Genomic DNA, 25,718 nt, shown 5'->3' with positions numbered 1-25,718 from the left:
TACTCTTGTTGTCTTGAGAGTCGAATATGACTCTTAACATTTTTACAGTGCAAAATTTGAAGATTTCATGACCAGTAGAAAAGTGAATCACTGCTCTGTTTTTTCATGCAATCTTTTTTTTTTACCCTATTTGACTTATGCTTGGGAAAACAGCAGGACTATCACCACCCCTCAGTTAGTCACACATGAATTAATTAGTGAAATAATAATAACATTAAATATCAGGTGGTGTACATGGAACACTCTCCATTGTGAAGTATGAAAATAAGGTCATTTCCAACTTGTTGAATGCAAAATCGATTTCTAAGAGCAAAATTGATTTTTTCAACTAAGAGGCTTTTTAATCTACAAATGTAAAGTGTAACAGTAAAGGCAGTGCATCAACAGTCCAAAACCCAAAGGTATTGAATTTACAGTGATTTGTGACAGAGAAAACCACTCAGAGCAAATGTTACACATGTTCTACTTAATCTATAGATGTTTGATAAACCTCTTGATTATAGTCATGTGTTCCTACTGCGTTCCAACTTAAGTTTCCCACTTGTCTTCCTGTCTCACACCGTCCCTGTTCTCTCTAAATTCATTCCAGTTGATGGTATGAGCCATCACTGACTCCCACAGCAGATGAAATGGACGGATCAGTTGTCCGTGCCTGTTCCGAGGTGATCCTTTGGCTCCACCATGTGTCTACAAATGATAATACACAAGCTGTCATCCCCAGGCTATTTTAGGTATTAAATGATAATGTTAGACTTTCATGCTCATCTACAAAACAGCACTCGTGGTGCTGATAATGGTTCAGTGTCTTACTAAAGGATACTTCAGGACTTCAGGGGGTGAGTGTACTTGCTGACACAGAGGCCTCAGCCAAGATGGCCTCACTAACCCACTGTGTCACACAGTTAAGTGTGAAGGTTTTAATTTCAACAAAACATCCACTGACACTCACATCACTTAATTACACGGCTGCAGAATTTATTTGGAATGAAACCTGCAAACCCTTGGGCCTCATAATCCAGCCTCCACCAGCTGTTTGACACACTTGTACCTTCAACATCAAGCAGCACAGTGCCCAGTTAGTTCGAAACACAACACTGACAGGAGTCACCAGGTGGTGTGAGCCAGTAGTCGCATTGCTTTCACTGTATATTTTCTACATTTTAAATGGTTGACAAGGTCACTGGAGTGAGGAAGAGGAGAAAATGAGCACTGAAAATACCACCTGTACTTTGTGTTGTGTCTAGTGTCAAATCAAGTCAGAGACTGGAAAAAATGTTAAAAAAAATTGAGGGGAAAAAAGGAAGCAAAAAGGAGGCAATACAAGAACAGATATAGAATTTATTTTCAATATCCATTGCAAAGAATAAGAGGTGACACAGCTTGAAACAGATAATATAGAATTTATTTTCAACCAGAAGTAGGAAAATACATAGGTAGGTGTAAAGGAAACAAGCAGAACCTGTAGTCAAACGGAAAAAAAATAAAAGAACAAAACTAGTCCAAAGAGAATCGAGAGGACGGCTAAGGGGTACAACAGAAAGCATTGTTTACCATTCAGTTTCTTTTTAAAACAGTATGTGTTGATTTGAAAACAGCTGCCTTGATTTCTCATCTGGGTTAATGGACATTCTACAACATTGTGCAAGTGTTTTGTCATTATTTTTTTTTTTTTGCTGGTATTTCATGAATGGTAAACAATAGTTGGTCCAGTGCATAAACACAGTGACACAGATCAATATATGTACTCAGCTGACTACAGATAGACAATCCTGATCATTGAACAACTACCACTAGATCAGCAGGGAGGAGATGAGCAAATATACAAGATGGATGATATAAGGGAGGGGAAAAAAAAAAAAGTGTCCAGGTAACAAAACTGTCTAAAAAGGTTGAAGACGTAGAGTTTAATAGCAAAACAAGAAAGACCTCAGCTTGAAAGATGAAATAGCTACATTTGAGATAAAATACTTAAAAACCCCATTCTAAATGTGTCTGAATGTTTCTGGGTATTATTGCCAAGTTTTTTGGAAAAGGATGCATTCAAAATGAGTTGAGAAACCAAACTGCGACAAGAGTGACAAGTATGATGGATGCAACGTGTTCATGTGATTCAAGGAAAAGGACAAAAGTACCTTGCTTTCCTTACAGCCCTAACATTTCATGAAGACTATGATGCGGATTAAAAAAGCAAAAAAAGGTTGGTCAAGGAACTTGCTCTACAACAGAGGACTGAACTACAAGCAGCTTTGGTGTGCACCATTACAGAGAGATGCAGCCTGGGAAATCACTCCACGTCTAACAAGCCGACTATGGGACACAATGCAACAGTGGAAAATACGAAGCCAACAAAGTGACAACTCGCCAAAGCTTACAGGGTGACACAAATCGGTTCTGTGATTCGCCAGATTTTCAGTCAGAAACCATTCTGTGGTTCGACGAGACTGATGAAAAATGAAGCGGGGGAGGGAGGGGGGTCAACAACCGAAAAGATTTACAAGTCAACTCAGTGACCATCAATAGTAGCTAGCTAGTGTAACAAATTTAACCACTGTGATGCACAAACAGAGTGAGATGGACTAGTAGTACTCAAAATCATCACAGGACCAGTCTAGCGACCAGCGGCAGGTCATTAGCTTAGTCTTACAAACACATTTTACACCAGTCAGAACAGTGTTGTCTAGTACTGAACTTCAGCCACTATGTAGTAAGACAGCTCTGCTGCCCTAACCTACGGGCACTAGCACTCTCCAGCTAGTGCCATGCAACATCCAAAATAAAGCTGTAAAGTAAAAAAAAAAAAAAAAAGAAATAGAAAACAATTGAATATCCCTGTGCTGACAGTTTTTACTGACACCAATGATGCAGGTACTTTTCCCTCCGATACGCACTTAATCCTTCATTCTACGAGGCATCAGCAGGAACATTCAGCTCCTCCAATCAATCCATCAGGACAACGTCTCATCATGATTTCTACAGAGGATTTGGTTTGTGATGGGAGTAAGAGTATATGGGGAAAAAATATATTGAGTAAAAGTAAAAACAATGTAGCAAACATAACACCGTCATAGAATTCATGATTTACACATCAACAACACAATTCAATATCTTTTTAGAAAGGAAACATGAGATACATCTTTTATTCACACTTTACAAAAAAAGCTAGCCTTTAAATCTACTACAATACTAATGCCATTCAGGAAAAAAAAACTGGACACATTGGTTTCCATTGGAAAACAAACGACAAAAAAAAAAAGTTAAAAACAAACATGTAAGGGAGAAATAAAGGGACAAGAGACCTTGATCTGAGGACAAAACTTATACTTCCTATTTACTTGCTTCCCTCTTGCTTTAAAAAAATGTCATTTCAACATATACGTCAAAGTAATGAGATCTTTATTTGCTAATATGGTGGAACAGGGAGTGAGGGGAGCTGCATCTGAATCTACTAAGTGCTCATCATCCGTTGTTTCCGTGTAAAAGCGTGGCTGTTGAAATAATCGCTCCATCAGTGACAGATTTCACTTGTTTGTTTGGGACGTAACAAATTTGATCCATAGCAACGCGTTTGCTTGGCTTTTAGAGGAATAGCTGAGCTCACTGCCCCTCCCTCCCTTGTTCACCCAAAAGCAGAGCATAAGTGGGCCTTCCACCTTTCCCAATACAGAGGTAGGGGTTCCACAAATGGCACTATAGCTGCAGTGACGAGGGTAAGAGAACTATACAAAGTGGTTGAGCAAATGGGGTTTAAAAGACACAGCTTGAGTAATATAGTGGGTAGGGCAAGTCTGAGGTTGGGCAGTTGAGGTTAAGGGTTATAGGGTGATGGACAAGCTTAAGGAGATTTAAAACTCATGGCCAGGGAAGGAGCAAAGGGCTACAGATTTTGGGAGTCTGGGCATGGAGCTGTGCTAAGGTACAAAGAGGGGGGCCAAACGATGTATCCGAGAGTGGATTTAATAAAGATAAGACATCCTACTCATGCTCCTTACAGAGAGGAGAAAGGGTCGGTGGAGAAAGCATACCTGATTACTAGAGAGCTCAATGAATAGGAAGGATATACACATCATCATAACATTGTCACAGCTCATAAAAAAGGAAATCAACATTAACAAAAACCAATAAAAGGACATAAAATCTTCACAAATGTCTCAACAGTATTTAAAAATAAAAGGAGAAAAGGTTGTTCAGGCGTTCATCAAATGTAAATAGTGCAAGACAACAACAACTGCTACAGTGAGGCACGATGTTTCTTGTACATGTGGAATCGATATAGATTGTATCAGTCACACGTCACTAGTGGGAGTGTGGGTGAGATGTATAGATGAACAGATGTGGAGTCACAGGTGGGTTGTGACTCATCCATGCGTGTCCTTTTGTCTGAACTGATGGCAGCAGTGTGGATCAATGGCTTTGTTATTGGGCAAGAAGCAACAGGCAGAGTTTACTATTTACAATCGCAGCAATATGCCGGCAAATCAAATCAACAGCGGGGGGGGGGGTGATTAAACAATACTGATACATTAATTACAGTTAATCTCAAGGGAGTGCAAAGTAGTGACAGCGAACGCCTTGAACAACCTCTTCTTACGTCTTTTGTACAAGCTGGTAATATCAATTCATCTTAACATTAACTGGATAAAAATTTAGCCATAGTTTACAATACAATCTTTTTTTTTTTTTTTTCAAATCTGATCATAATTTACTCTTAGTACAAAAAACGCCAGAAAACAGGTCTTTTGTGGTTCATATACAATCATGTAAAGACTGAGTCTAGATTTCTATTCTGTACAAACACTTGTGAAAAAACCACTGCTTTTGTGTATGGAATTTATGGCTGGGGAAAGTCACTACTGGCCTCGGAGACAGTGCTACAGATCTGCCTGCAAATTACCTGTGGTGTGTGTGTGTGTGTGTGTGTGTGTGTGTGTGTGTGTGTGTGTGTGTGTGTGTGTGTGTGTGTGTGTGTGTGTGTGTGTGTGTGTGTGTGTGTGCCTGTGTTTGTAAGCTTGCACGTGTGGAGTTGGATGGCAACTCCAGACAGTGAGAGGAATGCTGGTTTTACTCCTGTGTATCAGCCATTACTCGCTCTCTCTGCCTAAAAGCAATCAAGACAAAGAAAAGATTTGTGAAAGCCCCTCATCGATTTGCCCATCAGCCTAAATCCCTTGACCCTTGACCAAAACAGTGGCACATGGGCCACATGAGCTCCTAAGCACAAGACTAGCCTAACAACTATACAAGCTGGGGTGAAACAGTCTGCAAACAGGATGGTAGCTGCTCTCAGTTTCTCACCATCTACTTCTTTCACAAATTAGCACTACATGCTGCCTGTATGAATCAGGCAACTGTAGCTCTCGGACGTCTGGTTCTTGAGGCATCTGTGGGTTTGGTAGCTAATGCACCAGGGCCGGGGTCAGAGGTGTAGACTATCTTGTAGCACCACGGGAGGCCGTGACCACACAAAAGGCCTCAGCACCACAGAATGACAGCAGGAAATCTCACCTCATATGAACAGCGCTACATCCACCTCCGGGGACTCAACTACCAGCTAAAAGCTGCTCTAACCCAACAACATCTGACGCAACCAACGAGTGTATCCTAGAAAGACTGAGAAGGTACGCTGGCTGCCCAGAGTACAAGGGAAAACAAGCACAAGCCAGTGATGGAGGTCTGAGACTGACAAGTCTGCTGTCTTTGCTGGTTTCAGATTTATACAGGACAGACAGGCAGACCATCAGCTATGGAGCTTTTCAGGTGAGTGTTGTCCCCTCAGCCACTTCCAAGTTTCCCATTGCTTTTAAACCAAACAGAGCCCCATGTAACAAATCTGAATGAGCTACCATCCCCTCTAGTTTGAAAGACAGAAGCAAAGTGGGTGGGGGGTTGGATCTGAGGAGGAAGGGGAGTCCAAAACACAAAATATGATACACAAACAGGACTGAATCGAGCAGTTAAAAAAAGAACAAAAAAGAAAAACGGAGAAAGAAAAAAGAAAAATATAGAATATCTATAACATTATACGAAATCCCTGTCGGCCAGACCTCACTGTACGAATATTTTACAGGTTGTGTTTTTTTTTTGTCTTCCTCCTCTGTTGTGGTGGAGGGAAGAGCTGGTAGTGGGAGGGAGGAGGGCTGGAAAGGGAGAGGCTGCGGTTGCAGCTCCCCCTGGTGGTGTGGCAGGGACTCACTACCTGCGTGCAGGCAGATGGAGCCCGTTCACCTGGGGGGGCAAGTTGGGCAGGAGCAGCTCCAGCTGGGCAAAGAGGGAGAAGTGGTCGGAGGGGATGTGGGGATGTGGGCAGCCGCTGACATTGTTCTCTACGAGCCAGTGGGGGTCAAGGGGGCCCAAGATACCCAGCACGTTCAGGTGAGGCTTGGAGTAGAAAATATAGTCGATGACACCCTAAGGAGAGAAGAAGAAGGGAGTCACCTCAACAGAGTTTGAAGAAGCAGATAAATACATCACTGGATAATAGAATGAAAGGCTGCCAACTGTGCCTCTTTGCACAAGTACAAGCAACATTTACTATAATCACAAATACAAACGCAGGCGCTGTGAATACAATCACCTTGAAGTCAAAGGTGTAGTTGGTGTAAGGCATCAGGCCGTTCTCGTAGGCGCTCTTCAGCTTGAAGCCGTGGGTGATCCTGCCATTGGACGTGCTGTTCTTGCCATTGCAGTTGAATTTGGTCAGACTGTCGCTGTAGCGAAGCTCCTTGAAGTCCTTGTGGGTGCAGTCCACTCCACCAGAACTAAGGTACTCCACTACGCCTGAACAGAGCGAAGAGATGAGAAGTCATCTTCATCAGAATCAAGAAAGGTCAAGTGGGACTTCAAGGTCCCAACAGAGTGGTTTATACTGTTACCATAGGTACCGCTGAACGGCATTAGGGCAAGAATTTTAGATACTCTATGTTACTAGCAGTACTTGCTCTTGATATCAAAGAAGTACCTGTATGGCAAGCCACGCTACAGTTTGTGTATAGAAATATTTGTGGGAACAAATACCAAAAGGAATCAAAATATTAACAATCAAGTTCCATCATTTATCATCTTGTGCACCAAAATGAATGACGCAGCAAAGAGAAGCAGAAAAGCTTGAGCATCTTTTCAAAAGGATTTTTTTACTATATTTAGGTGCGTTATTTGAGATATGCTTCATTAAATTAACGAAGCAGTCATCAAAGAGAAAGACCTGCACATCAAGAGAAGTTTGAGGTTCAGTTTCACTCAAAGGCACCTCGACGCATTGTTAGGAGATACTAGGAAACAAGCAAGCAACCTTTGCAGCAACAATTACCCGTCGCTGTAGTGGCACTGTTGTTGCAGTATCTTCAGCGCATGTATGTTTCTTTGTATACACAAACTCTCTGCGGTCAAATCTGGCACAGCTCTATCAGCCTCTCTTACTTACCAGAGTCAGGCAAGGAGTTGAGGTCAGCGCACAGCACCAGTGGAATGGCATTTGTCTCACCAGAGACAGAGGACAACTTGAGGCTGCGTGTGGCCTTGTCCACTATGTTCTTCACCTCTGACAGGAACATCATGGTCTGGACCAGCTTGACGTCAGAGTACTCTGGGTCCCAGTGCATGTGTGCATTGGCTACCAGGAGCAGCTGCTTCTCCATGCCATGGAGCGACTTTCCAGCTGAGGAGGAGATACAAAAGGTAAGCAGGAAGAAGACAAATGACGTACACCGGTAGAAGAACATCATGGCCATTTGTAACACCATCACCAATCCTTGCACTATAACTCCCACTTCTCAGTAAATTTCAGACATAAGTCAATTCAGGTCTAGCAGGACTATTCGACCTTACGGAAGGACTGATTCAGTAGCTCTAGAGATGCCAGGCAACCGAATAAGACGTCCCAAAGAACAGAATACTGTCTACTCACAGGAGAGCTCCATCATCTCTTTGCGGACTTCAAGCAGTACAGCTACCCCGATGTTGTCCTTGGTCATGACCCTGTTCAGCATAGCCTCGGAGCCCTCGGAGTTAGCCATGGCCAGCTGGTTGAACTCCACTGTGTGCTTCTGCACTGCACTGAACCTGGAGATAAACAGAGGGAGACAGGAGAGGAGAGGGCTTAACACAAGTTTTTTAAGCTGTGGTGGGAATAAATGAACAAAAACAAGCTCATAATTTATGATGTGCTGCAAATAGATCCTGGATTCTAACAGCTGCACTAAAGATGAGAATCCAGGACCACTGCAAGGAAAACCAAAATGTATGAGCTAAAAACTTTCAGTGTAACTCTACAGGTTCAAAAGTGTTGTAGCTGTGTCCCAAAATGGCTCATGCATGATGCAACTTTTTTTCCCCAATTATTTCCATACTTATGCCTATGCTATGTTATGTCAAAAAACATGCCACTGTATTAACTGCAGGCTAATAACAGTATTCCATTAAGTTGTGTTGCTTTAATTTCACAAACACTTCAGCCTCAGATGAATACTATGTTAGCCACTAATCTAAAGTCTACAATTACAAAAAACTGGTATTAATGTAAAAATAAATGAATGAATGAATAAAATACCTAACTTAATCTTTTAGGTGTTTCATAGTCAAATCTGATTTGTCAGGTCTTAAAAACCAAATCTTTTTTTTTGCTCATTGATTCGTTCCATAATTAAAATGTTTCTGCATATTGCTTGTTTGCCCCCATTTAGGATAAATTCTAAATCTGATTGAGAAAAAAAAAAAAATAATTTTAATGGAGGGGTCAAATCACACAATGATGCCTGAAGCTGGTGTTTGGTGATGGTGGAGCTCGGTGTTAGTCGCTGCACCACAACAGTGAACAGATCGGAGATCGACAGACAGACTAAACGTGTCGCCTGTGTCCACCGAAGCGGTTTTTCTCTAGCTGAAAATGCCAGGCACTCCTTTGCAAAATATGCAGCTGGGAGTGCTTCACAACACTTTGAATGTGCAGTGTTTTTTCAGCTGAGACGCTCTGGTTGCTATGAAACGTAATATCCACTGAGGTAAAAGTGTCAGCACAAGGTGGAGTACTTGCTCTGCATTACTTTTCATGTTGAGATTATGGTAGTCTGGGGAAGTCATCTGGTGCAGAGATGGATACTCAGAGACCAGCAGTATTAATTTCCCAAGCAATTCTATATAAAATTAGACATTCAGCACAATGAAAAACAATGATGTAAAGATTGAACAGTACTTTTAAACCAGCTAACCATTTATTTGCAATTTGCATTATTGGAAAATCTAGGTCCAAATTTGGGATGGTTTCTTTTATGTAAAATAATTAATATATTTTATGTACACATTTACATATATTTATAAAAACAGCTTGTCATTATTCAGTGATGTGTGTCTTATTACAATTGTTATTAAAAAACTGTACTTGTGTTGACATCGTCAGACTCTCTACAGACAGCAGAACAAGAGAGATGGCATTTCTTATTCTGTGCAATGTTCTTTATCAAAAACAGGTGCGTATATTACCCACTATGCAACTTGCCAGCCAAAAGTTTAGTCAGATTCTGGTGTGTTGTGCTAGTAACGGCTAATGTACCCTTGAGCTTGTAGCCTCAGGTGAGGAGCAGGCTAGAGGGCTCTGATAAGCTAATTATTTTTCTGACTGGTGTCACCTTCAGATTTCTTTCTTTTTCAAAACATACAGTCTTCAGTCCCATCATACAACGCCCCAAATGATATCACCTGAGGCAAGTTATCAGACTCTGTGCAGCTCCCTCTGGGGTCACAACAGGCTTTACACAACTTTTCACATATCCAATAGCAGTCAAAGACCCGTAAACAGGCTTACATATGCAAGTTCCCTTTCAACAGTTCAGGATTGATTGCTCACAGCTGATTTCAACTCTAAAACAAATGCTGCTTTAAAAACAAATCTACCCCCTTTTTACCTTCTAATTCAATCTGTAATTTCAACAAACTTCCACTTCTATAATAAAAATGTCCCACCAGCATTATGTTTGATGTGTGCAGGATTTTGAGAGTAGCCATGGCAGACTCAAAAGCATGAAACCTTGACCACTTTCATATTCTAAATGAAACATGTGCACGGTTTTCAGAAGATGATTTCTCAAACTATGGATAAAAGATTTAATAGTCAAATCAGTGCACTATGATATAATCTAACGTGAAGCTTGCCGTCAACGTCATCCCTTAGTATCCAGTCTAAAAATACACCACTGATCTAGCTTTTATGTCCAGCTATGAACTATGAACCATTTCTAAAGCAGTTTGTTGTTCATGAAAGCAGGTTAAACATATGTAGCATTGAGGACTTGACACAAACTCTTTACTCAAACGCTTTACCAAGATGAGCACAACCAATGTTATCACGGTTTCATTAAAAAGGTAATCAAGCTGGTTAGGCAAGTCACCAAAGGTAGCCCCACACCCATCAACAAAGACACCATCAACATACCACAATATGGAGGTAGCATAGGGTATGTCTCCCAGTATCAATGTAGTGTTTCATGCACATAGACTTTATTTGAGCAAGCCGCCCAGGTATATTAACAGCTGTCAAAGTATGTTTGATGACCCATTTTATCATTTTTATTTATTTTTTCTGTCCAAGAGAATGACGCCATCCGTGATCCATTGCCTAGTGGACAATCTCCCCATGCGCTACCCTTCAAACACGTAGGTCTAATCACAGGTAGGTTAATGTAGATCTATTTATGTTTGCAGGCTGACGTGCACCTGGTTGGTACCAATGCCACGTGGGTTTTGAGTGTTTTGAAAGGCTACGACATAAACAACAAGCCTCCTCTACATGCGGCCCACCTGCTGTTGTGAAAATGAAGTAAGTGTTAATGAGCAATGTTTTTTCCAACAACTTCATAAAATATACTGCGGATGAAGGAAGTGAGAGCAGACACATACAGCGAGGGAAACAGAAAGAGGCAGGGGGAAGGGCCAAGCCTGTGTGTATAGTTAACAAAAAAAAAAAAAGAGGCAAGAGGTGTGGGTGTTTGTGTGTGGAGGGAAAAGAGAGCTTAAGGAAAAAGCGGAAGCAATAAAAGCGTGGCAGATTTAAGTAGTGTGAGAGTAAAATAAGAGAAGTCAGAAGCATTATGTAGAATTCTAACGGTGATTAACGGAAACATTCTTTCAAATATTTTCAGTAGATTAACTCCTACATCTCTTCTGTCTATATCACAATGATATTAATTTTAATATATTAAATATATTTAATATATATAATATTTAATAAAGTCTTAATTTAGTTTATATTAACTGATGATAGGGGTAAAACCCGATATTCAATTGAAACTGTTTGTGGTCTGACTGTCATAAAATGCAAAGTCAATGATTCGGGCATTTATTTAAAAAAAAGAAATCCTAAAGAATTTGATGTTTAAATGTTAGTCCTATTGAGGCTACTCAACAAGAGATACAGGCCATAGGAAAACAAAAAAATGTAGGTACATACTTTTCTGTCTTGTAGAAAATTGCACAACCATCCACGTGTTTGCGGTCCGACTCGGACATAGTCCTGGCTCGTGACTTTGGACTGAAGAACCCGTCATATCCCTGCTCCTTCAGCTCAGGCAAGAAGAAATTGTAGTACTGCTCCGTCTCAACTTCCTGTAATCAACAAAAAACATCAGGATGAACAACAGGAAGGGCTGACAGTCATGGAAGTATAACAATGCTTTTCAAAATGAAGGATAGAACTGTAATTTTAAATTTAACATTTTAATACAAGTCTGAGAAGAGTAAGAGATGGTGCAAGATGCCTTTTTTTGGCACTGACTATTTGCACAAGTTGCAGCACGAAAAAAATGTTCAGAGAGGAAGCGAAGACACCAGCGAACATTTGGGAGTAATTCTGCATTGATGAAAGCATCTGTATGCAAGAGATCCTTTGTAGATTTTTTTTATAGTGAGACTTTAACCCTGCTGCTTGTGATATGGACATACAGACGCAAAAGAATATATCTGAGACATTTCTTTATATATTTGTACTTAATTTACTTATTCCAGTTTATTAATTTCTTCTTATAAAAAGAGAAGCAAAAACAACTTTGCAAGTATTAAAGCACATTAACAGATAAACAACAGAACTTAACAACACAGACCAACCAAGGTGACATCACCATTTCACCACACACCTCCACACATTATAAAGTAATCAAATTATGCAAATAGTTTCGTCACTTCCTCACAAGATGCAAAATATTGCAACCTATTCCAGTAGATTTAGAAAATAACCTGATACTGAGCAAAGGGAAGCATTTATTGCATGACATTTTGCACACATTGCTTTTACGGTGTCAATTTAATTTATGAAGAAACGTCCCACTAGCACCATCCAACCCAAATTCTTTTGACCTTGTTGGACACGCACAGACGTACAAAATAAACATCAATTTTCTGTGACAATCTAAAACATACTTTGACATCCACCTCTCACCTGCAAACTGATGATGTCTGCATTGCAGCCCAGGATCTCCTGTATGATGGATTTCTTCCTGTACTCCCAGTTTAGAGCCCAAGAGGGGCAGTAGCCATATAGCTGTCGTGTAGCGTACTTATCACACAGCACATTGTAGCACATCACAGAGAACAGCGCTGGGGGAGAAACAGACAAAGGGCAGATCTTAGAAATGCTAAAACAGCAGGTGATTTTTGATTTGCTCTAACATCTTTAAGGTCGGGTAGGGACACTGACACATTTGTTTAAGAACTAACCTCAAATTGGATACCTCTCTGCTGTATTGTTTTTCACTTCAATACATGGAATAATATTCCATTTTGTAAACAGGGTCAACTTTAACCCCCCCACCCCCCCGTGGATGAGGAAACATATCCTTATAGATTTGCCACCACAGGGATATTTTGACATAATGCCATCATCTTTACTGTAAAAAGCACTGAGTCAGTCAAAACAGCACAGTTATGGCGGTCTCCATTAGGGTTACACAAAACTAAATGCTCAACCCACTGGAAACCCTGGAATACTTTATGTATTTGCATGGGATCTATTGCTCTTTTTGCAAAAATGTTAAGTTATGCTGACAAGTTAGTTTTGGTCAGGTTCAACCACAGAAGTGTGCGTATACTACAGATGAATGTTGCTGACAGTCAATTTTTATGGATACATGATAGATCCATATATATGGAACAGCTGATTACAAAAAGGATTGCTGAGTGTGTGTGCATCAGGTCATGTTACATGTACGTTGCCCTAACCTGAGGGTCGTGCTCGATCTGGTTCCTGGAGTGAGATCCATGACCGAGCTGGGGGCTGCTCTGTTGGCACTGCGCAGAGTAAAAAAAAAAAAAAGGTTAAATATGGGCGCCAACATGAACAAAGGTGTCACACAATGACAACCACAAAGTTAAGGGGACATAAGCTGTTGGGTTCACCATTTCCTCATCTCTATATACTGATGAACCCATCATATTGGGAAATAAAAACAAATGGAATGTAATTTCTGTTCCAGTCTCACAGCTGCTAGAGAGAGAGGGGGGGACTCACTGCGCTTGATAGCCCCTGCCAGATTGTCTAACAAGTAGTTGAGCAGTCTCCGCGTGCCATCAGGTTCCTGGTAGAGGCTCATAATTTCTTGTGCAAGTGGGTTTCCTGGTGAGAGAAAAGCAACACGGGCTGAATCGTCGCAAGGGAACAAAGGGATTTCAAGGCTAGAATGGCAACAAAAAGCACTGATAAGCCACTCACCTTTCAACCCCAGTGTTTGTAACTGAAACAGTTTCCCCAATTCAAATGGCAGAACCCGCAACTGGTTGTTATTTAAAAGCAGTTCCCTGTGGAGGACATAGTGGAATTTCACCATTAGAAACCAAACCTCCTGAGAAACAACCATCTTTATTACTTTTGAAAAACATTTACAAGATTTCTGCCATCAATAAAGTCTATGGATAGATATAGATTAATTGCTAACGGGCCCTTTTCGCATTCAATCAACACATTCCAATAGAAAGACTAGAAAACCAGGAAAACAATGATAACTGAAAATCCTGCATCACCATAACAACTACCACCAGTGTGGAGCATGTTTAAGAGCCAAAATATAATTCAATACCAACCCCATGGCAGCTACTCCTTTTCTCTGTAAAGTAAATGTGACTAACCTGAGAGACACCATGTTGCCGAGCTCTGCCGGCAGGCTCCTGATCTTATTGGATGAGAGATCCAGGTACACCAGGTTGTGTAGTTTGGCAATGTCTGGTGGGATGCGTGACAATGAGTTGTCACTGAGGTGCAGGGCAGTGAGGTGGGTGAGAGACCACAGGGCTGTGCTGAGACTCCTTACTCGGCCTGCAGTGACAGTGGGAAAAGGGCACACAGGAAAATTAAGTCCCAGTATCCAACCGTTACACCGCTTGCACCAGAGGAAGAACCTTGGAATTATTGTTTCCCATTGGTGCAAATGGGTCAGCATGGGTTAACGGAGTTCACAATAATACAGATGATGCTAGGACGTAAGTGTAGGCTGCATTAATTTCTCAAAATGCCAAAGATCAACTAGACAAACAAAAAATGTTGAGACTGTCGCTTGTGCCCATATTGCATCTCCATTGTAAAAGTTTTTTTACAGAGACCAATTTTGAACCCTGCAAACCCCAGTTAGAGACTCAAGCTGGAATGATTGATAATCAATTAGTCAAATTAACAAAAAATGAACAGGCATCAAATTTGATAAAGGATGAATCACTGGTCCCAGCCTCTGTTCTGGTGTACAAACGTGTACAAATTTAATACTACTAGCCTACTTTACCTACACACCTAGGAGCTCCATGACAAAACTCACCGCTGATTTCCAGCTCAGCCCAGTATGACTTCTTCCCGTTGGCTGCCTCCTCCGTGGACATAATTGTGTACATCCGCCTGGGATCCGGCGGGTCATATTTTTCCTTGGGCATTCCTATAACACTACAGAGATAAATCTCAACTTAAATCAAAGTTTTTTTAAATTTTAAATTAAATGTCATTCATTAATAGTAAAATATCTTCATATCTTCCATAAACTGCAATTGAATTTGGTAATTCTGGCCTCAAACTAAAGCTGAAGTACCCAGAATTAGGATTTGTATGCTGAATCTGTCTTGACAGATAACCACACTTGTATCATAGATGTTAAAAAGCAACCACTTGTGCACGTGATGGCAAAAGATATTGAATATAACCCTTGCCCTAAAGGGCAAGTTTTTGATCACGGTATGAATAATAATACGTTTGTGATATAATATAATATAATATACACTTACACAGCTTCCTATTGAGGATGTGAGTTCATTAGAGTTACATAATAATCAACGTTAATATCAGCAACGTGGTGCAGTATTTTGAGGGCTAAACTTTAATAGTAAGCTATTAACAATTGTGTTAAGCCTTAACTAGTTCGAGTTGAAAATGGAATTGTTAAAATATGTTCAAAAATAGCAAGCGCTAGCTAAGATTAGCCGATTTTCTTCCCACTGTCGCTAGCTGATTAGCCTAGCTTAACCTAAATAGGTAGCTACCAAACTATGAATAACAAACGCTAAATAGCTAACGCTAGCTCGCTTGCTAACTATCAAGATGGAAAAAGGACACGCGAAGTTAGCGACATTGAGCAATTGACAGACTTTAACTGCATGTCCAACTGGGTTAGCAAAAGAAGATGTAAAATTATATAAAAAGATACTGTACAATTGTTGTTTACATAATAGCAAAGCACTGACTTGCGCATTAACACTAGGCCACGAAACAGCGCATTAGTTAGCTGCCGCTAACTAGCATCCAGTAGCAGGATTCACTATCATTGAGATAAACAGTGAGCAGACGAGCTCGCAAAGCTACACAATGCTGGGTTTGAAAGCAATTACGAGCTTTTTAGCTTAGCTCGAGATAGCTTGCTAGCTAAAAGCTAACAGATCCCAATTATTCGAAGCTGACCGACTTCCTATTGAAATAAGTCCTGCGTCGGAAAATGACCGCCGCGCTTTTAACACCCAAATAAAACCGCGGTGAAATGAGTGAAAATAGTTCCGTTTCAACATGAAGGATTGCATTTTTACCTGCAAGAGCATACCAAATCGCGAGGACGACTGCGTGTTCTCTTTTGTTTTCTAGCTACTTCTCGCCCGTTTCCGCTGCTGTATCATGGCGACTGTAGGGATTTTTTTTTCTCTGCCGATAACAGCGCCTGATCCTATTGGTCAGCGTGCAGACGGTCCAACCAGCTGTTGAGCCAGAGTAAATAAAATCCTTAAGTGATGAGTGACGGACCGTGAGATGCATGGATAGGACACCACATTCAATTAACTGTGGCGAATTGAGAAATTATGCATAATTAGCATAATTAGCAGAATTATCAATCTATTAAAAGCTCTGTTGTCTATTCAAGTAATGATGCAATGGTTGTATCTATATGGAGATATGGCTAGAGGATAATGCTTAATGACTGACCATATGTCTTTGCTGGTTTAAGGACAATATAACTAATTGAGCTGGAAGTTAATGCATTTAGATTTAAAACACCCAACGTGGCACCGCCTTTATTTGAAATACAAAACTTGTACAAGTCGACACATACAAAAATATAAATATTAAATTAATACAATGCTTTATAGTTTATCCAAGAACATGAACACAACAAGTTGTTTAATTCAACACTAACAAACATCCAGAAGTTGATCCTGTAGATATGTGAGGGACTCTTCCACGTGTAGAGGTAAGGCTTGGCCGAGGTCAGCCTGGGATCTGGACAGGAAGGCCTCCACAGCCTCACGAACAGCAGACTTGGACACCATATCATCCTGCTTGTAGACCAAGGTACCAACTCTGCCTCTTTGTTCAGTGACTGAGCTGCACAGATAGTCTGGATGTAACAGATGGAAGAAGTTAGGAGTAAATCAAAGTCGGCTTGGGGAAGTCAATAAAGCCGTGTTATACTTATTGTTGAAATGTTTTAAAATTGAGGGATATGGTACATCTGGTATCAAAAAAGGAAATATAACCTCTTTCTTAGAGGCATTCAGTAGAATGCATCCACAATGGTTACCAGAAACGAACAAAAGTCCAAAAGTGGGAAAAAGAAAGATGGAAGACAGAGAATACTTGTAAGCAGAGAGGGAAGACAAAGACATTGATAGTCCAGCTCGTTTGATCCTTTAACCAAAGTAAGAACGTCAGTATTGCCCCCTTTTTGTTTCTCTGCTGTCCAAAAAACATCCCAATAAAACAGTTCAGTACAATCCCATATGGTATCGCGCCACATATTGCACATTCACTGGAGTCTGAGGTTTCCCACAGGCTCCAAGCTCTGTCTGCTTCCTAGCAGCAGGACGAGGGACAGCTGGCCTAGTCAGTAAAGATGTTGGTTTCGATTATAATAAGATCCCCTGACAAACCATATTTATTGAGATTTGTTTAATAACAACAAAGCTGATAATGAGCATTTTGCTTCATTATTCTGAGACAAACTCTCATTCACTACCAAAAATAATGTTCTCTTCAGTTTGACAGTTTACAGGGAGCCATTTCATGACCTCAATATATGCATATACCTGAATATACTGTTGTGCAGTGCACTAATATTCACCAACATCTCACCTTTCATCGCTTTGTTGTAGCTGAGCAGCAACATCCAGAGGAGATGGACTAACTCCTCCCACCTCTGCCACCTTTCAGCACCATCCTGGAGAATATAGTCATGGATCAGTTGCATTAAACAGTTGCTTGTTCTGGTTAACACAAGTGTTAGATTTCCAAAACAAAGATGTCTCCTTAAAAAACTATCCTAATTAAATTCTTAACTTAAATTCCTCAATCTCTTTTCAGATAAAACATATCAACACATACAAAAGATATGTCATCACCGCTACCGCTACCAGGAGTGAATATTGGTTGATAAGGTAAAAATGAAAACAGCAGCGATATTCACCGTAGGGTCTGGTGCCAGAGTGCAGTTCTTGAGAAAGTGAAGCAGAAGACTGAGTGACATGGGCAAAGAGATTTTCAGTGGGCATGCATAGTCCAACAGATGTTCTAACAGCTTACATCTCAGCAGTTTGCTCTGCATGCTCTCCAGCAACAACATCCTGGGAGTCAGAAACAGATTAGTCAATGGTAGCTTGGAAAACTGGGGAATAGAATCACATTGTGCCATTTATTACATGACTGATGCATCTAAAAAAGCTATTTATAAAATGAAATGAAATATATTTGCATTCAAACAATGAAATTAATCAATAAATCAGATTCTTATTACATGAATAAAAATCTATTTTCAATACATTCAAATATTGTGCATTCTCTGACACAGGGACATTTTAAGAGTTTAAATTTAAGGAGAATTTAAGGAAAACATGTTTCTAATGAAAAATGAGATTTGACTGCCACATTTGACATTTTTATTTTTCATGATATTTTACAACATGTTGTACAAATGGTGTAATTTAAAGGCAAATTCTATTACTATATAAATTATTTACTGGAGATACCAATTACATAATCAATTATAATTACCAACTTCAAAGGTCTATCATTATTCCAGTGGCACAATCCACAGCAACACCTCAACTTTCCCTTAAAAATGAAATACAAAACCTGTTCATCTTGCCTCCTTCACCATCTCATCTCTCTTCCTCACCTGTGGGCTCGTAGAGGTATGTTGCCAATGAGCATATGGAAAAGCTCCTGTGACAGTTTATCGGAGTTCAGAGCTGGAAAACGGTCCACTTCCAGAGCCAAGGACAGCATCCTCTGGAAGATGGTCACCATTCTGCAGAGGACAAAGGCACAAACTTAAGCTTGAAAATCAGCCATAACAATATAACATTCAAGGGTACATCCCTGCTGTTCCATTCTAATCAAGTTAAAAACTCGTAATAAAATGAAAAAAAAAAGATTTTCTTTGTAATTCACCTGATTTGTTCAGCTCTCTCTTTGGCTGCCTCTCGACCCTCTCCTTGCTCTGTTGATTTCATAATGGCAGTAAAGAGCCACTTGATGATATCTCTGGAAAACAAAAACAAAAGAAAATCAACAGTAATATTTTAAAAATATGTAATATATGTATATATGTATATATATGTAATATGTATTATACTAATTGTTAGTGAGTTACTTGTAATACTTTATTTAGCTTTAGGTACAAGTAACCTGAAATAACTGGTCTCACAAATTTGGTTATGGACCAGTGATGTTAACTCCTGATTTGTTAATTCAGCTAAAAGTTTCATTTACACAAAAGGGGGTTTGGGGTTTTTGGGAAAGATCCACTAACATACAACATCAACAAAACATCAGCACACAGCTTCAACAAAAAAAGTCTAAAAAAGTGTATATTATCATGATGTACAATGAATATAAAAATCCAGGTTTACGTTAGCTAACTAAGCCTCTAGTCTCGCTTACAATACAAACCAAACTCACCTGACATGAGGGAACTGCTGATCACACGACAATGTTGCCTTGGCGATGGAGAGGTGGAGGGCAGAGTCAGAACGTTTAGCCTGGAAGTCATCCTCTAAAGTCTGCACAACATACTCCAGGAGCATGCGCATAATCTCACATCGATGTCTCTCTTTATGGTCCTACAGAAACCGAGTCAAGAGAACATTGACATCAAAGTTGACATTGACATCAACTGCAATGTGAATATAAAAACCAAGCAATCAAGCAGCCAAGCAGTTATAGGATCAGAAAATTACCTACTCCAGCTGTAATCCAGCATCTCAGACCTCAACAGAATAATTTGCAATGTTACATGCGAAATCCCATCCCCAATATGGTCTTGTTCAACAAGAATGATGGCAACGTATATTGATATATCACCCTGCTTTACTGTGTATTCACACATTTTGCTGCCTGGAGTAGTACCTGATTGGCCACAACTGAGGTCAACAACTCCCAGTCCCATGGTACTGTGGTTTTATCAGCTATGTGGTGTCTGCAATGAGAAAGCCGCTTTAATCTTTGAATTCAAGGATGGAAATAGGGAAGGCTACAAACAATACATTACCATTATTATACCCATATTCCAACGGTTCCCTCACCTCTGTGTCCTCATCAGTAGATTAAAGGCCTGCATACACAGGTGATATGGACACTGTGGGTCAAGCAGAATGCCATCCAGCAGGTGGAAGGTGATATCTCTGGGGGGATAGTAACCAGGCTGTAGCAGGTCAGACAAGAGCTGCACAGTGCCCTCTGGGTAGTTCTCATCGATGGTACTGTAAACCAGACTCAGGCTCTGACGGCATAGCAGCTCTGGAGTTCTGAAACCTTCATCTTCCACATCAATCTAAAACAAACAAATAAATAAATAAGAAAAGAAATGCCTTACATAAAATCATGTGTAATGAGTTAATTAAAGCCGTCTGGAGAAATGTCTCTCACCAGGGCTTGAGCTGGTCCAGACATTATTTTCCTGAATGTAACTGGGCAGACAAAATCTCTGTCCTCGCTGCTGGCCTGCCTGAAGTCTAAATCAAACCTGCTCTCGTCATTCACTTGTTCTCCATCACTCCCGTCTTGCCAAATATAAGACACTGGACTGTCAATCCCCAGATCACCTCTACATGTCCCAGTCCCAGATCCATCATCCATGTTCTCAGCTTTAGACACTGACAAAAAAGGTTCACTGGAGATACTAGAACACAGAGGGTCAGAGCTGTTTGAGGCCTCATCAGCCTTAACCTTCTCAGACTTCCATTCAGACACATTCTCAGGTATTTTCTGTTCACAGGTGGGTGTTGGGTTGACTTGGCTCAAAGGCTTATGACATATGGCACTTGTGTGGGACAGAGAGTAGTAGTCAAAAGGCTCCAGTCCAATGGTAGGAGAGTGGCGGGGTGACTGATGAGAGGGACAGCTTTGTCTTGAGTCAGCTTTGCCTAATTCCATTTGGTACAGACTGTTGCAAACGACTTCCCTCTGTGCATCATCTTGAGATGATGAAGGGGATGTCGGAGAGGAGATGAGCACAGACGAGCAAAAGTCATCGCTCCTGACGTCACAAGTGTTGTGCCCCTTTAAGGCAGCAGCAGAGCTTCTGTTATCTTTGTGGGGAGATTCAGCTGGGGTCTCTACATGCTGAGATATTTTAGCATTTAACTGCGTGTTTGTAAATTCATCATAGTTACTTTGTTGTTTATGTCTGACAAGAGATTCAACCATCTCAGGAAGAGCTTCATCCAGTGAGGGCTCCATGTGAGGACTGTTTGATGCGGTTGTCAAATTACTAATGCTTTCTGGAGCTTCGCTGTTACTGTCTAGTTGCCTGACGTGCAGCGGCGTTGGTGTGCGATCTTTGGCTAAGTAGACACAACTCTTTGATGCTTTCATTTCTGTGACATACGTTTCAAGAAAAGACAGTCGTCTTAATGTTACAGTTGGGGTACAATAATGTGCTTTATCAGTCTGTATTTGATCATCTAAACATCTCTGCTTTGGTTTTGGCTTACCACAGTCCTGCTGCAGTGATTCTTTTGAAGAGCTTTTCTGTAAGTTAAAATCTTGTTTGCTAAAAGTTAGATTTTTACTTTTAATTTCTTTTTTTATTTGACTGTCCTCTGGTGGCAAGTTTTCCGTCTCCTGTTCTGTCCCATTTGCTGTGTTGCTCTCAGTCAAGTCTATCACTGCTAAGGAGGTGGAATTTTGTCTTTTGCGCATCTTCAGCTCTGGAAGAATCCATTTTGGATTTTTGAGGTCAATGTAAGGCTGGAAAAGGGAAAAAAAGAGACAGAAAAATATGTAAATAAATGCTGTGGTTGCTTACATAATCACAAAGAAGAACAATATTTCTCTCCACCTATTCAACGGAGTATCATTGTTTTGCCTGTTAAAGACCATAAGATGCTGTAGCTGCCATTCCTGTATTATGTTCACATTGTGTATAACAATGAAAACTACTGCAGCATTGCTTGAAATTACATGATAAATGAAAAAATCTGATTGTGGTCTCTCCAATTTTTCTGTGGATTTACACTCTGAATATTGTAATGGCTTGAGAAGTTTACTCAGATGTTTTACAGGCATTTTGAATCTTAAACGAACTAATGGATTATGACACCTGGTCAGCTAAATGAATGTGTTATGTAACAGATTGATGGCACGTAGCTAACTAGCATTCAGGTCTTAACCTAACACTAACCTTATGTAACATGCTTGTGGGAACAAACACTGTGCCTATAAAGGGTTACATTTTGTTGAATTAAAGAAACTAAAGAAGCCAAGAACATATTGGGCTCTGCTACATTTCCGTCAGTGAAAAAGTGAGTTGTATTAGTTTAGGACAGGGGTGTCCAAACTACGGCGTGCGGGCCAACTGCGGCCCGTGGTCCAATTTTCACTGGCCCGCAGGAAATTCTAAAAATGTATTGTAATACGGCCCACACATGGAACCTGCGCTGGACTGTGTTGTACTTCTTCGTCTCACCACTAGGTGGAGTAACGGTCTTGAACGAGGCAGCTTCTCTATAAAATGAGTAATAGAAGAAGAAATGTGCTACAGGTGACCCAAAATGGCCGAATGAAGGAAACGTAAGAGAGCAAGTGAGTGCAGAAAGTTTGAGACGCGGTGTGCGATCAGAGCACAGCTAATAACTAATGACGATCACTTTTGCATTATGGAGGAGCTGCTGGATGTTAGCAGGCTAAAGAGCACCACGACGGGGGAGGATGTTTCTGAAGCTGTGCCAGGTGCAGTTGACATGATGGGACTTAAATGGGACGAGCTGTGTGGAGGTACGACGGATGGAGCTCCAGCTGGGACAGGTGAGCGCAAAGGAAAGGCCTCTACGGTGTCCGCCGAGGGGCAAGACAGTGGAGGTAAGGCTGTTGATTCGAGCACCAGGGCTCTAGCACAGACTATTTCAAGCTTCCCTCTCTGGTGCTGATGGTTGGCATTTTTAGTGGATCTCACTGATCACCTTAACACACTGAACAAGAGCCTACAAGGCAAAGACCACCTTGGACCACAACTTTTTTTTTCTTGAATCATATTCAGTTATCAAGCAGAATTTACCTACATTTGATTGATTTTGTCAACTTTAATCCACTAGAGATGAGGCGATATACATCACCTCTAGTGGATTAAAGTTAGCAATATAGCTAATATAGCCCTCTGGGGAAAAAGTTTGGACACCCCTGGTTTAGAACAAAAAACTTCACCTTTCTAAACCAGCAAGTGAGTATACTTGCCTGAGGATGGCGCTAGTGAGCAGACTGTAGCCTGTGATAATAGGCTCGTTGCTGTCGTTTTTTGCAATTTCACGTTAACCTTACTACAGCTGCAGCGATATCTTGAGGACATTTAGATTAGCCAAAGCTAAGGTGGTTAGCAACGGTTTCCACAGTAACGTCAGAGTAGCCTGTTAGCTTACCATTGGGACGTTGACGTTCACGGCGTCAACGTCAATCCGCACGGCCGTGAGGGGCAGTGGATCAGCCCTGGTGAGGATGTTCGTGTAGCAGCCGACTATCTCCACATCCGAGTCGTCCTTATCACTATCGGAGCTCAGAGAGATCACATCCTCCATTTCTCCTCACTCACTCACCCCCAGACGAGACAGAAAATTCAGCAGCCAGTGTCCGGTACTCAAAGCAGACCCATTAGAGGCGCCACCGTGTGCTCTCTCGTCATGTTTAGGAGCAGTGCTGTGGTCAGGTAACCTCGTTCATCCATGGTTAACACCAGGACTTGTATTTCCTTGTTGAGAAAGTACGTCACGATGCCTACTGTGTCGTCATAATTCACAGGACGCCGCAAATTAACTAGCAATCTCAAAGCTAAGCTACACCGGAACAATAAAATCCCGTGACATACATTTGGTTTGTTCAACTGTATAACTGGTACACCTGCAATGTAACTCTTCCTGTTTCTTGTTGTCATGTTTTGTGATGGCGGATCACAACCAGCCACACAAATGCAAACATCTCCACCTACTGCACTGGAGTGGGAGGGCTAAACTAGTCACAATTCCCACTCATAAAACTCATCCTCTCCGGAGAAAAAGAGCCCTGATCTGATTTGTCTGACACTTTTTGCTCACTTGGTTTCTGTCAGTGTAACAGAAGTAGTTTTTCTCATTATCTTTTCTGCAGACTAAAGGTGCAATATTTAGAAATTTTGTCAAATGGATTAAAGATATGAATATTATTATTATTTTTGGACAACTTATTTGCAGTAACAATTACACTCACCACTGACTTGAAAAGAACAAATGTTGTCATTGTTGTTTCATACCAGTCACTGTACTGATTGGATAAATGAAGTGTCTCTCATCTCAGGTCAATATCGACCAGATTAAGCCACTGAAAAGCCAGATGTGTTTCATGTGTGCCATAGGCCGAATTAATGCACAAATAAATGAACATCAATCTACAGTGAGTTTTGTGTAGTGTCATACATCACCACTGGAGTGCACTCATGTTGTGCAAAAGATTTTGAAATTTGTCTATATGCACTGGACAGTTTGTAGCAGTCAAACATCTGTGTATTCATCATAGAAACTCCCCTAAAAATGAAATGTGTATAGACCTATTAACAGTTCAGAGTAATGCCCGACTTTAGATCAGATTGTTTTTATTTGGTCTAATTTACCTTTCAGCTTTTCTACTTTACCTTGAACTGTGCAAATGTATTTTCCTCTTTCTTGTTTGCTAAGGTGGCTGTCTGCTGTGAAGTGAAGTGAGTCACATCATCCAAACATACACTGCAGCCTTAATGCTCGCTCTATGTTTCTCTTATTTCTTTGATTCCTGGGGATGCATCACTGATACTCCACGGACCCACTGGACATGAAAAACTGAAAAGACAGTCAGTGTCCTGTAAACCCTCGTGCTACAATGATATGAGCACAGTGTCAGGGTGTCAAGTACGCTGCAGGAAACAGATGCATTTCTGTATTTTGCTGAGCCGTCCACAGAGTACACATTAAACCCAACGCTACATGGTATTTTGCAGCTTACTTTCCTGTTGCAAGCAAAGATGAGAGCTTTGAGTGTTTTTTTTTTTTTTGTGTTGCTTGCCATCTTAAAAAGCTGCTTCCTTTTGATGGGGAGCTGTGACACAAACTGTATACACACACTGGTGTATTGAGTTGATAAGAAAACTGTAATTGTGATAAGCACATTGCATAAGCTGGAGAAAATGTGAACACTGAACTGCTGCCAGCTTGTTTACAATGTCACGTCGTCTTGCAAAGCACAATATCTCTAAAACAAACAGTTTTTAAATGCATCTGTTGTATACAGGAGATATTCTAGGAAAAGAGAACAAAAATCTGTAAGTTTTGCTTGTTTTTCAAAGAAATGTAAATTGTTGTACTGCATATTTGTGTAATTTGGTATAAGGAGCTATTAACCTTAGCTGCCTCCAACTTTTACACCCTGTGAGGGAATATCAGGCAGGATGAGTCATTGTAACCAGACATACACAACCTCCTGACACCTATTTAGCAAAGTGAAGACTTGATTATGATTGTTAAAATGGATGAACGCACGATGGTTGAAAGGAACAATGTGTGTCTATTTACTGTCAGAAGGCTGCGTGTTTAAGTCTCTGGGCACCAGTGTCTTTAGTGCCTTGGAAATCATCCTTACCCTTTGTAGAGTATCATAATGCTATCACTTCTGGAGCACACGTTTTGCTTCTGTATGAAAATAGACCGTGTTGTACATTTCTGACAAATTACTGGTAGTAATGTCCAACACACGACGCCAAATAATTTTTGTCAGCCAGTCCACATTATTGTGT

The 25,718-nt window shown here is 40.7% G+C and overlaps 2 protein-coding genes across 3 annotated transcripts; both read right to left on the bottom strand.

Annotated features, from left to right (window-relative positions):
* Positions 1-1,380: 1,380 nt before the first annotated feature.
* On the bottom strand, positions 1,381-16,095 carry LOC139206928 (CCR4-NOT transcription complex subunit 6). 2 transcript variants are annotated; one of them, XM_070836545.1, is made up of 12 exons: positions 16,030-16,095; positions 14,781-14,902; positions 14,101-14,287; positions 13,688-13,773; positions 13,487-13,591; positions 13,198-13,266; positions 12,419-12,576; positions 11,435-11,589; positions 7,901-8,055; positions 7,418-7,651; positions 6,572-6,774; positions 1,381-6,405 (listed from the first exon to the last, which is right to left on the bottom strand). In XM_070836545.1, exons 2-12 carry the CDS (start codon positions 14,890-14,892, stop codon positions 6,190-6,192), a joined length of 1,680 nt encoding a protein of 559 aa, XP_070692646.1. In that variant the 5' UTR covers positions 14,893-14,902; positions 16,030-16,095; the 3' UTR covers positions 1,381-6,189. The 2 variants fall into 2 exon arrangements, with proteins under 2 accessions (XP_070692646.1, XP_070692647.1); XM_070836546.1 differs by having other exon boundaries at positions 16,044-16,095.
* Positions 16,096-16,495: 400 nt separating this feature from the next.
* simc1 (SUMO interacting motifs containing 1) lies at positions 16,496-23,842 on the bottom strand. The gene is made up of 10 exons (XM_070837461.1): positions 23,344-23,842; positions 20,357-21,679; positions 20,014-20,261; positions 19,838-19,907; positions 19,391-19,551; positions 18,881-18,973; positions 18,606-18,737; positions 17,898-18,054; positions 17,567-17,651; positions 16,496-16,832 (listed from the first exon to the last, which is right to left on the bottom strand). The coding sequence occupies exons 1-10, from the start codon at positions 23,497-23,499 to the stop codon at positions 16,627-16,629; spliced, it is 2,631 nt and encodes an 876-aa protein (XP_070693562.1). The 5' UTR covers positions 23,500-23,842; the 3' UTR covers positions 16,496-16,626.
* Positions 23,843-25,718: the final 1,876 nt, after the last annotated feature.

The sequence above is a fragment of the Pempheris klunzingeri genome, chromosome 9 (genome assembly GCF_042242105.1).
Source record: "Pempheris klunzingeri isolate RE-2024b chromosome 9, fPemKlu1.hap1, whole genome shotgun sequence".
NCBI classification, from domain to species: domain Eukaryota; kingdom Metazoa; phylum Chordata; class Actinopteri; order Acropomatiformes; family Pempheridae; genus Pempheris; species Pempheris klunzingeri.
Note: the sequence above shows the minus strand (reverse complement) of the source record. Positions and strands in the feature narration are given on the sequence as shown.